Source organism: Vidua chalybeata, chromosome 6 (assembly GCF_026979565.1).
Source record: "Vidua chalybeata isolate OUT-0048 chromosome 6, bVidCha1 merged haplotype, whole genome shotgun sequence".
NCBI lineage: Eukaryota > Metazoa > Chordata > Aves > Passeriformes > Viduidae > Vidua > Vidua chalybeata.
Genome location: NC_071535.1, coordinates 33,746,157 through 33,759,143, shown reverse-complemented (window position 1 = coordinate 33,759,143; position 12,987 = coordinate 33,746,157). Strand labels below are relative to the sequence as shown.

The window sequence follows — 12,987 nt, the reverse complement described above, 5'->3', positions numbered from 1 at the left end:
TTCTGTCGTCTCTTATTGTTTTATAAAATGTTTTGTCTTGTTTGCTTGGGTGAGTTTGGTTACAGTTCTAATGTGATCTCCTAGAACTTGTGATATTCTGGTCTAAAATGTAATAAAAGTATCTCCAAAAAGTATTGTTGAACCTTAGCCTAGACTGACCTGGCTGAATAATGCCTCGGAAGGCCTTCTATAATTTTTGTACATATTTGTGCATCGCATCAATTCAACATACCTTTTCTGTGACTTCCAGAGGAAGAACTCTTAATACCTTGACAATATCTTTCTGAATCCTTTAACAATTTGCTGTACTTTTAGGAAGTTTTTTACCTTTTTCTGTGGAACTGAAAAAGATAAGAAACTTCGTTAGGTTCTGAAATTTTCTTTCCTTAAGGAAAGACAGTCAATATTGTGGAAACAAGGCAAAACCAGTTTTGTTATTTGGTTGGGAAGGCAAAGGATTATGCTGCACTAATGTGATTTGCATTCTGCTGTCATAGATATTTTGCTATAATTTAGGTCTATCAACAGTGTGAAAAAAGCCATAATTACTTAATTTTGAAGTAAGATAAAAAGAACTACTTTTGATCCTAACTATTTGTTGAATTACTTCATGGAAATCTTACCTGCATGGGCTATAAATAATGTTAGAATATTGTGAATTATTTTGTCAGGTACAAGTTGATAGGATGAACTTGTCCTGCAAAGGAGTGTTTTAGTGATGTACAACTTATGGACCAGAGCTGACCCAAAATCCTGAGACCATGGCTCAATGCCCCACTGCATTGCTTGCATTACAGCTACTGTCAGCATTTGGGTTCTGACTGTAGTTCAGCTTTCCTTCTCTTCTGTCTTCCCCTGGTATTTCAGTTCTTTTCTCTTCATCTGTGCTGCCTGCCTGACAGGTTTGATCACAAATATATTAAATACAGGCTTTGTACAAAAGTGCATTGAACAGTCTTAGTAGCTCACTGATTTTTCAATTTCCAAGCAGTCAAACTGCCACTGTTTAACAACAGTTTTGCCAGAGGCGTGGGGTTTTGGGTTTTTTTGAGTTGTGATTTTTTTGTTTGTTTGTTTGTTTTTCTTGTTTGGTTTTTTAGTTTTGTTGGGATTTTGTTTGGGGGTTTTTTGGTGGTTTTGGTGGTGGTGTGTTTTGTGGGTTTTTTTTGTTTCTTTGGTTGTTTTTTTGGGGGTTTTTTTTGGTTTTTGTTTTGGTTTTTTTGTTGTTTTTTTTTTGTGGGGTTTTTTTGTGGGTTTTTTGGTTTTTTTTTTTGTTTGTTTGGTTTTTTTTTTGTTTGTTTTTTTTTTTTTTTTTTTTTTTTTTTTTTTTTTTTTTTTTTTTGTTTTGTTTTGCTTTGGGAACTTGATTCCTGCAGCCTGAATTTTCCCTTTTGGATTCTAGATCTGCTGACCCTTCACCCTATGAATCCTTCCTGCATGAGTGTGCTTAGACTGTTGGATTAACATTGGTATAAACATCCCCTGTGTTGCTTTTGTGTACTTCTGCTAGGGTTTTGGCAGGGCATTTTTTTTTGCCTGATTGTGATTAAAAGGTTAGTTTGATTAAGGTTGCAGTCACAGGTTGTGTAACTCTTTCAAAGACACCTCTGCTTGAGCACTTCCTTAGAAGAGAACTCCTGTTGTGTCACTGTGTGTGCAGTGGAACTTGTGCAGCTGCTTTGAAGGAACTGAATTCCACAGACATTTCAAGCTAGAAACAAATTAAGGGAAAGGTGTTTAATATATTAAGTTTATTGGCCAGCCAGAACTTCTTACCCTTTTGTTGTATGTCCTTTTGTCTCAGTTTGTAATGTGCCTTGTTTGGGGCTCGGGTTGTTTCAGTGCTCGTGTCTTGTCTGAGCTGCCTGACTTCACTCTCTAAAGGTGCTGTTTCAGTGCACAGCAGTTTGCAGGTGACTGTCCAAAGGTGGTTTCTTCTTCATTCCACCTACTTCTGTGGGTAGATTGGAGACTAGTAACTGCCACTAGCAGAAGAGCAAAACAGGAAAAACAGCACCAGCAGTTCTGAGAGGCCATTTATTGCATTAAAAACAGCTGGGAACACAAGTCTTTCCTTTGCATGCTGTCTTTCCCCTATATAAATGCTTGATGTGCTTGCTCAGAGAAATTGAGATGACAGGAGAAGGAACCATAAATTAAAATCATAGTTAAATTTTTAATATTTTCTTATTTTATTCCTTTTTGTTTATTTGTTTTAATCACTTTCTTAAAAAGTGTCCTTTTTATTATCCCTCAAGTGTCTTCTGAAACCCTTTCTGGAATTAAATCACAGAAGATAACGTCCCTGTGGTTGCAATTGTAGAAACAATTGTAGAGACATGGCGATGTGTTAAAAATGTGGATCAAGTAGTTGTTTGTCTGAGGTCTTAATTTTTAGAGTAGCTGGCCTAAATTTAGTACTTCAAGAAGGGAGGAACTGATAGCACCACCATCAAGCCATTCAATAATTCCATGAGCTTCTGCCAACACATTTGCTATTTTTATGCTGATTGCAAATGAGATACAAATTCATCTCAGGCCTAGCCCCACAGAAAAGACTAGTATTCACAAGAATGATTTTGATGTCTGTGGTTATGTTTTTTTTGCTGTAGTTTTATTTTGTTGTAAAGCACCCTCAAGAATATAATTCAGTAATTCATTGGTTTAGGGTTTGACTTCTGCTAGGACCAAAAATAAGACCCAACAATCTCATTAACAGAAGACATTCAGAGCCTCGACTCCAGTGTGTGGTGGGCACATCAACCCAAATGAATTGTTCATTGCCCTTCATTTACTGAACTTCAGTAAAATTGTATGAAAAAGTGCAGCTGCAAACTAAAATAATCATTTGCATCAAGCATTTACCACAAGGGCTGAAGCAATATTAAACAGAAAAATACCACTTTCCCCTCAGTTAAGTGTGCAAGACATTGGGATGTGCTGGCAGGAAAAGAGATTGCATTGCAGAAGAAATAAATGTGGCATTACCTCTGCTGTGTTGGGCTTAGAGGAGGGCCATGGAGAATTATGCAGTTAGGAGACAGTTCCAGGAAAGACGAAAATAGATGAAATATATAACAATTTTCAGAAAAAAAATCGTATTTGTATTGAAAATGGAATATTGTGTAACAGAACACAAGTGTTGTGGGTCCCATTTGTTTAAAAATCATAAGTGTGTTGGAGATAATAAAGTCTATTTGCACATGTTGCTATGGTGACAGATTAATGTCATTGTGCCTATCTGCCTCTGCCTAATCAGATAATCTAAGTGGTTTTAATTATCCTCACGCTACAGGCATAACTACTTTTTTGTTTCAAAATTTGGGAATTTGCCACCCTGGAATACAAGCAATTCAAAGATGCTGTCAGTAGATATCTACTGAAGTAGAGAACCAGTTTTTTTATTCCCATTTTCTGTTATTGTTCCTATTTTTATATCTGTACTCAGGTCATCAGTGAGTAATATTCATCTCCTTAATCTTCTGACAGAGAAAGAACTTCTTGATATATTGTTGCTTCAGTGGGTTGATTTGCCAACTTATTTTCTCCAGTTTGATCGCATTATTCCTCAACATGATATCAGTCAGAGGATGAGAAACAGGCAAAGGCATTCCATTTACAAAGAAGCCCATTTCAGATGCCACAGAGAGCACTGGATCAGTTGATACCAGTTTAAAGACTTCCCCGTTCTGCCAAGGATAGATTCTTAGTCTGATTTCTTTCTGTGACTCTGGCAGGCCTTCACACTCCCTCATAACAAAATATCTAAAATGCAGGGATATCATGCTCCAGAGACAGCTGATCCCGTACAAACAAGGTATTCGTCCTGAATTCCCTTGACTTCTCTTTATTACTTACTTCTCTGTGAAGAAATCTCTCTGGGGAGGGAAAAGCCTCACCGTGGACTCTTTGTAGCTAGTTTTTCAATATTTTATACTGCTCTGTTTTTTTTATGATGCTTGCAGTGAGAGCAGAAAGATGTGGTAGTGCTACCAAGGATGTAGAATATCTCTGTGCACACTTTACATACCTTTTTAGAGTAATTTCTTTACAAACAGACCTTTCTCACAGGGACTTTGGAGCAGACTATCTCTCCTCCACTTATATTGGTTCATACCAGATCTAAGCATTTTATAATTCTCTTTCTTAAAAAATAAGAAAAGGCTTTTATGAAACCTAATGGTCAGTCTAACGCTGCTAAGATTATTTGAGGAAGAGGCATGCCAGGCTGTCTGTCTAAGCACACAGTATGAAGCATTTACAAGAAGTTACATGCTTCTAAAAAAGATCAGATCTGCTTGCTGAAATGCTCAGTAGTGGGACAAAGAGGGAAAAGATCTGAGGTTGTGAGAGAACATAAATCATCAAGAAGGCAGCAACCCAAGAATAGTCTTTTCAACAAGTAGAGTTCTATTTTTCTATTAAAAAATGTGATGTATCCACAAATCAACCATCTCTCTCATGGATTCACTGAGAGAAGGCTCTTTCCTATGTTGTCTTTAGGAAGTGGAACCTGAGAAACTGAGGATGAAGAGTGATTCTTTCTGTTCTCTTGAATAGTTCAAAAAGGTTAAGTTTGGTTGCTGAAATTCTATACATAGTAGGCTTAGATTGGGTTTTGTTATCTTCATCCAAACGTGATGCTTGTCCTTTGGGCTATGTGTCTGGTAAGTGCAGTGCTGGATCCAAGCAACAGAGAACTGTGTTCATTCTGGATTCAAGTGTCATATTAAAGAACTGCACTGGGAGACAATTTGGTGAAGTATTGCAAATGATAAAAAAGTAATTAAGTACCAATAGAAAATACACCTTGATGTTGAGATCTTCCTAGAAACAATCTGATGTAACACAATGTAAAATTCCTTTCTGTTTGCTCTGAAAGGCAGCTTGATGATTGTCTGTAGAAGAAAGTGTATCTGCAACACTTTAATTTTTGAATAGTGTTTCTTTTATCTGTCTAGCCAGATCATATGTGGAAGCTCTGTTAACCATAAATTACAGAGAATGCAAAGTAAAAGTTTTCAAATTTGGGAGATTTCCAGAATAAAGTTTACTTGTTCATCTTAAATCCGGCTGTTCTGGACAAGTAGTTGCAAGGTAATTTATTTCATTTTGCTTCCATTATTAAAGGTGTAAGGTTTTTGTACACTATTGGAAATTCCAGTGCATACAGAGTAATTGGCATTCTTGTGGGCTTTTCCAATATTGCTTGTCATGGTAGTATCAGGTTATTTTGCGTGTGTTAATTAGGCATTTGTAAGATGAGTGCTGATTATGTCATTTATACATGCAAACACTTTTTGTTAACAGTTTTGTCTGTTTGGAACAAAACTTAATTAATTTCTGTAGGGAAAATTATTAGATTTTTTTTTTCCAAATACTATCCCAAAAGTCCAACCTGGTATAGAGAGCTGGCATGGAATTTTTTCCCCTGAGCTTGTTAGCATGATAAAACCAAAGCATGGCTGAGATCAGATCTTTTATAAGCAGAACATTAAGGCATTGTTGTAGATAAGATACATTCTGGCTCTGCTTACAGTAAGGCATTGTTCATTCCATTAACCACCGATGCAAAGTGATAGTGGTTGTCCACAGAATGTCATAATCATATTGCCCTCAAATCTGTGAGTAAATCTGAGAAGGGTGAGGACATCCAACTATTATGTTTGCTATGGATTACCAATTTCTTAGGGATATTGGTGGATCTTCTTTTAGAGCTTGTTTTTTCCCCCTTTTCCTCTCCATACCAGGAAAATTGACTGAAGGACAGATGGACAGCATAGTCAAGACTGTTGCTGGTGATGAAATCAATACACTTGAAAAGTAGCTTTCAGTAAAACTCTTCAACTTTACCTATTAAAACTGCTGCTGTGTCCTCGGAGGATGTTGGAAGATTTCTTTTCTTTGTAACTGTTTTCTAAAGGGAGTAGTGAAGCTCTACTTTTCACCTCCATGCATTCAGCTCCCTGCCTGCTGATCAGGTGGGATTGACTGCGTAGCTGGATGAAATGCTACTCTACACCACTAGCACCAGCAAATCTAGTTTCCTGGGAAACGAGTGCCTTCATTAGTGCTAAGACTGTATTGTAGGCAACAAACTATTCTTACTGTTAGTGAGTAAGCATTCCTTATTACATAAAAATAGAGCCCTGCAATTTGGGAGAAATTATCACACAATGAATTACCAAAATGATGGATAATTTTCAGTGTGAGAGCTTTTACATTCTGTATGGGTGAAGTAAATGCAGAAAAAACACATTTGTGAAGGGGAAGAAAAAAATCCCACAGCTCTGTAATACTTGTAAGTATGGTACTGAGGGGTAAAAAATAATAAAAACAATCTGCAACCTGCAGCTATTCTGGGTATTTGAGCTACTGTTCCATTTCAAATGCTTATAATAGTTTATTAATTCAAAGCTATATGCTTGTTTTTTTTTTATTTTCTGTTACAGATCTGGAGTCCCTACAAGCAGCCTGACTGCACAGGGGACCTGGATGGTAGAATTGAGGATGATTCACGTTGCCTCTACACTCATGAAGAGTACATCAGTCTTGTGTTGAACAGTGGTAGTGGTTTGTCCCATGATTATGCCAACCAATCAGTCCAGGAAGATCCACGGATGATGGCCTTTTTTGATTCTCTGGTGCGCCGGGAGATCGAGGGCTGGAGTTCTGATTCAGACAGCGACCTCAGTGAGAGCACAATCCTGCAGCTCCACGCAGGAGTTAGTGAACGCTCCGCTTACAGCGAGTCAGAGTCCTCCACCTCTTTGCATCACTCCCCACCACATGTGGCTGAAGAGTCTGATGAAACTGCCTATAACTTAAGGGCCTTAAGATCAACTGCATCTCCCTCAGCCAGAGAAGACGTGGCTTCCCGTCAGCAGAGGCTCTCTGCACTGAGAAAGTATCAGGACAAACGTCTCCTGGCCCTTTCCAATGAGTCTGACTCTGATGACAATACCTGTGAGGCAGAACTAGATACAGACCTTTTCCCACGGCCACCATCTCCGAGTCCTGAGGAGAATGAATCCAGCAGCTCCAGCAGCAGCAGCAGTACAGAAGATGAAGAGGAGCTGAATGAAAGACGCACATCGATGAGGCAACGCAATGCGCTGAGGCGCCGACAGAAGGTGCAAAAGGAGGAAAGGACTAGCACTAACACAGAGAATGTAACCCCTTACATAGGTGAGGACATATATGATTACCCCCAGATCAAAGTAGATGATCTTTCTTCCTCTCCAGCTTCTTCACCAGAAAGGAGTTCGGCCAACAAAGAAGTGCTTAAAGAACGGACGTCCCCTTGTTCAGACAGTGAATCAGTGGAGAGAAAGATTTACAAAGCTTACAAATGGCTCCATTATTCTTACATATCATATTCAGCTAGTAAAGATGGTGAACCCTCCAGAGGAGATGGAGAAAATGATGAAGGGAAACCAGGAACCAGTGGAAGGCACAGCGTAACACGCTCGCTAACTAAGGAAGATGCTAGGAACTTAAGTTCAGTAGTTCCTCAGGGTTCCTCAGCTCTTTCTGCTGAAAACCACAACAGAGAAAATTTAAAAGAATGTGGTGGGATAGAAAATTCTAGTAATGGTCAAGCTCATGAATGTGACAATCAGCGGCGGATGGAGGGTCAAGAAAACACATTGGAAGACACGAGCAGTGGAGGTGTAGAGCATTCTTTTGAGACTAAAAAGCTCAATGGAAAAGCTAACTGCAAAGGGCTCAATAGCTGTACCGAAGAACCTTGCATTCAGACCACAGGACTTGTGGAACAGAAAAATAGTCAGAACTGTCAACCAGCACCAAGCCATCACTCACTGGTCCCTCCATTCTCCGCTGTTGCCATCTGTAGCATGTCAGGTCACTGCTCCAGAAACCAGACTGATGGCAGTGAGGAGAGGAGCTTCGATCCCTCCTGTGTTAACCACAATAATGGCCACTTGCATCTTCACCCTTCATGCTTCAACAATGGACAGAGTTTTGGAGAGCAGGAGTCTGTGACGCAAGGACTACAGGTGCACTCAAATGCTGATAATGGCAACCTTGTACAGGTGGGTGTGACCTTGCACAGAGACTGCTGCCTGTCTGAAATGGACTCCAACAGCTACAATGTGAGCACAAGAGAGGATTCTGCTGACCTGCATCCTGTGGGCAGTGAGAGCACTCAGTCTCTTGGAGGACTGAAAAGACATAGAGCGGAGTTGGAAGATGCAGATTCAGAGAGTTCATCCTTAGAAAAGAAGTTAAAAACATGATAAATGCAAATGTCTGTCGTAGTGTGCACTCTCTCAGAAAGAAAAGGAAAAAGAAAGTATTAAAGGCACATAGAGCTTGGGTCTGAAACATTGCGTTTTGATTCTCCATTCCATTCTTGAGTGGGTCTGTTTTAGATTGCCAGTGGTTCATGCTGTATAAAAATCCAACTTGCTCCTTAATGAGACTGAGTCTAGTGTACCCATACAAGGTTCTGTTCAAAGTAAATCCTTATTAAGATGGTTGACTGAATAATTCTTGTGTGCACATGTGTCATTTGTTCAGCCAGCCAACTAGGATAACTCCTTTAAAGTTTAATTGTTCTTCTGAAGAGGAAGTTTTCCATATTGACACTACATATTGCAGGCTGAAGAATGGTGGAATTAGATCACACAATTAGGGTGTGTTTCTTATTGAGGAAAACAGGGAAGAAGTGTTTCTGGGCCCTTTATTCTGCTTCAGAAAGTAAAGAAATGCAACCATTAGGGAGGATATTTTCAGAACTGGATGATATCTTCAGAGATGATACTTCATAAAGTACTTACTTCTGATACAGTTCAGTGACATTATGCCAACAGAAAAGCTATAGGAAATGAGCCTCTTTCCAAAATCAACTTTAGACTGTTCCCATGGTGACATTCAATTCTGTGGGATTTTTTAAAGAAAAGAGCTGAATAACACAGTGTCATCACTATATAGAAGTATGATTGTTGGCAAGAGGCAGGTATTATGCTGTAGACCTCATTCTGACCAAGGGCTTTTAAAAATAAGGCATTGAAACATGCCTTTCTGTGATCTTAACACATAGACATTCTTTGTTATTATTATTATTCTGGTTCTGGGTGTTGGTATTTATCTTGGTTGTGCCCACCCTTCCCCCATGTTCTTACTTTTGGGAAGCAGTAGGCCAAACAGAAAATAGCTGAAGTATGGATAATGTAACTGATTCATGTTGACAGCAACATTTGGTAAAGTCTGAAAAATGCTTTTTTAGCAGTTTTAGCAGCCCAAAACTGGTTGCGATTGCAGATCAGGGTTGGTTTTCCACCACTGTGCTGCTAATATTTGAAATTGCAGATGAGTGGATGTATTCAGCAGAGTTCTGCATGTAAGGGAGAGCTTCAGAGAACTATCCCCACATGTGGGGAGCCTGGGTCTTCAAGTCTGGCAATCAGAACTTGCACAAGAGCACAGCTCTTGCTGCCAAGAACTGGAGTACTCTGTGTTGGACAGAGTTGTTTTATGCCAGGGCACTGCTGAATGGAGTATCTGGTGAGTCATCTCAGTTCTGGCTTGCTGGAATTGGTGGAATTGCTCTTGCTTCCCTAGCAACAAGGTAAGAGGAGTCACTGTGTGAAGGGAAAACAAACCATCTATAAAGGACACAAAATCTACATCTATGTGCAACAGAGGAAGAGACTTCTTTGGACCCCACTAATTTTCAAAGGATTTCAAGCCCAATACAGAGGAAGGGTTAGTTTATTTTAAGGAATTGGAAATTTTTGCTTTCAATACAACTCTAGCAGTACATTGCTGTAGAGCAGTGGCCTCAGAATAATTACTTCATATCCACAGTTCTCTGATACCTTAGGAAAGTAGGAAAAAGCCCTGTTATAACAGGATAAAAGTGAAGGAGCACTTCAGAAAGGATGCTGTGAGAGGTAGGTGTGGGAGGGAGAGTGAAGAACATGACCTGAAACATTGTCTTACAACTACTGTGAGTAGTCTACCATAAGCTGTCTGCCCACACAGGGTCTGCCTTTCTAGGTGAGAAAGGCAAAGGGGTGTTTGCAAACACAGGCAAAAGTGGCAATAAGAGCAAGCTCTGATACAATGTTACCTTACTGAAAAAAATGTTCTGTACTTACTATATTGTACATCCCTATAAAAAGCACTATAGGAGTGTTTTCATTAGTTGTATAAACATCTTATTGTAAATTGTGGGTTTTAGCCAAGATCTTGAAGTTGCCAAGTCAAAACTTCATTATGTTTTAAAAGTTCTTTACATTGGAAAATTTTCTCATCTCATGCTCTTCTAGTGAATGAGCATCTCTACTCTTCTTTGACATGGTCATCTTTTCCTGGTGTTTTCCCAAATGCCTGGTGGTCTCACTTTTTGTTTCTTTTGTTTGTTTTAAAAAGCAGAATAAAAGCTCCTGGACTTGGCGTTACAGAATCGGTAAGGTTGGAAGAGACCACTGGAGGTCATCTAATCCAACCTCCCTGCTCCTGTACAGGCTCTGGGCTTAAAGGATTGCTGTGGTTTCCCCAGAGACAAGCTCCCATGCTGTCTGCAGTCTTGTTATTTCTAGTTTCTGTCAGGCAGGAGGAGGAAGGCAAGCTGCAACCTTAGCCTTTTGTTCACAGGAAATTTCAGTGCACACAAGAACTGCAGCTTCTGAAGCAGTGCATTAACCTCCTCACATAAAAAAACGTTATCAGCATTAGGCAGCTCCATTATGTGGTAAAGAGCCCCAAAAAAGCAAGCCAGGAGGCAGTAGCATGTTCCTTTCTGGTAGCCACCACTGAGAAGAGTTGCTCTGTGCAGGTTGCTTCAATGTCATTGACCCTGTGTATTTGCTGTCCCCCCCCTACACTGGATTGCTTGTCCTGCTGTGTGCCCACAGTTTCCATCTGAGTTTTGCTGTGTGCTTGGAACTGTCACTCCCTACTTCTGGTGAAAGAGTAAACTGTTTGGTGGAAAATCTTACTAATTTATCGGAAGATATTTTACCTTTACTAATAATCTGCCATGTACTTAAAACCAAAAAGGTTGTGTAAATATTGAACTACCCTGTTAGTCACTATTTGCTTACCATGCAGCTTGTTATGGCAGGAAATTTGCTAGGCCACCTTGTACAGTTCATGTCCAGAGAACCTTATCAGTGGGAAAGAAATACCCTCCCTTACATCTCCCCAGAATATGGTAGACAGAGAAATACTGATTTTTTAAATGAAGTTCTTTCTTATATTTCTACAAGGTCACGGACTGTATTTGCTTATTCAGCTTTTTCTGTTTAAAGAGAGAGTCAAAGCTGACTCTTCCTCTGAAGAGCAAGCGCGAGGCTTGTCTGGCCTGGGATATTATTTGCTTGTAGAGATGCCGGAGGATATGAGATCTATCAACCAAAGTTGATCTGAAGTTTTTCCAGCTCTCCAGTGAACATTTTACCAAAGCTGGTGAGTCTTCTCCAAGGTGAGTGGCTCAATGGAGATGACACTTTGCTGTTTAGAAGAAGCTCTCACAGACTAAGCATGAGCAGAAAGACATAGCTGCTTCGAGAAGGCAAGAGCATAGGTTTTTACCAATTACTTGCAGAAAATTCTGAAATCCAGCCTGTTTTGGCTGGAGTAATAAATGGGAAGGACAACTTATTTCAGAACGTTTTCTCCAAAATTTGCAGTGGATTTTTTCCTGCTAAGTTTCATAATAGGATAAATAACGGAAACCCGATCCTAATCTCTGCTTATAACCTATGTCACTTGGTAGCTGGGAAATTACTATTCCTGAAACATATATAGAAGATAAATGTGATTAGGTCCACTTCTGAGGTCTTGTACTTGCCTGCATTGTCACATCCTCCTATGAACACATAGAGGTCTCTTGCTCATTGTGGCCATCACAAGCTGATGTGGCCTGATATTACTGAAGTCTTGGGCTGCTTTTGTTTGCAGTTAATTTATTTTGCTGTTTGTGGAAGAGAGTAAGACCAGATTGTTGTTATTACCCCATTGAGTTAAAATGCTCTGCATTAGTGAGTTTTCATCTCCTTTTTACAGGCACTGGTACTGGCAGAGATACCCTGTACACCTGATGCTTTCTCTCATTTTAAGCCACTCAGATTGTCTGTGTGTCTTTGTCAGACCTGGGAAACTCTAGGGCTGTGCTGCAGGATCTTGAGAGTACCAGAGAAATGCAAATGGCTGCAACAGCTGAATTACTATGTGCACATGCACATAGTTTTTCAGGAATTCTTCAATAAACTAATCCTAGCACATACATAATTTATAAAACACATCAGCACATTCCTGCAGCTGTGTCAGGATGCACTAATTAGTCCAGCTAGTGCTCTACTCTTATTAACAAGAATTCTGTTTCAAACATCTGAGAAAATGGCAATTCTCTAGGAGGAAAAAAAGATAAAAAAAAAAAAAACCACAACACCCCCACCACCCCTCCCTCAATAAAAAAACCCAAACCAATATCCCACTGGTTATGGGAGGCTCCAAGTTTGCCAAAGTTTTCTTCAGTGGTTGTGCAGATGAAAAGCAGAGAAATCCTAGACATCAGTGTGTTCTATGATCAGAGGAAATAATTTGAATTTGATGCTTCTACTTCGCCTGGTTGAAGTCAAGGACTTGAACTTGGGCCTCCTACCTTTTATTTGAGCATCCAAAGCATCAGCCTACTGCATTATTCAGGATGAAGTTTGTTCATCTTTTGTATGAAATGCAAAGGGAAAAGGAAATAGAAACAGTTCCTTTCACAGATACCTGGAGCAGAGCCTTGAGCCCACCCCTGCTGGTTTATGGTTTGGTGAGAAAATGCTGGAGGACCTTTTCTCCCTTCTCCACCTTGTGTGATCTCTGTTCCAGAGAGCAGATGGAGATGCTGACACAGCTTTGTATGCTTACCATTGTCTTGAATGTGGGAGAATGGTCCTTTCCAAATTGGGTGGTGTGGGTATGATTTTTTTATATATTATTATTTTGTTGTAGACACATAAT

The 12,987-nt window shown here is 39.7% G+C and overlaps 1 protein-coding gene across 6 annotated transcripts in view; it reads left to right on the top strand.

Moving 5' to 3' along the window:
* The window catches only part of DCAF5 (DDB1 and CUL4 associated factor 5), a 72,023-nt gene extending 63,683 nt beyond the window's left edge, over positions 1-8,340 (top strand). For all 6 annotated transcript variants that reach the window (XM_053944787.1, XM_053944791.1, XM_053944790.1 and 3 more), the window contains exon 9: positions 6,453-8,340. In XM_053944787.1, the coding sequence (XP_053800762.1) occupies positions 6,453-8,261 (1,809 nt within the window). In that variant the 3' untranslated portion in view covers positions 8,262-8,340. The remainder of the gene's footprint in view (positions 1-6,452) is intronic.
* Positions 8,341-12,987: the final 4,647 nt, after the last annotated feature.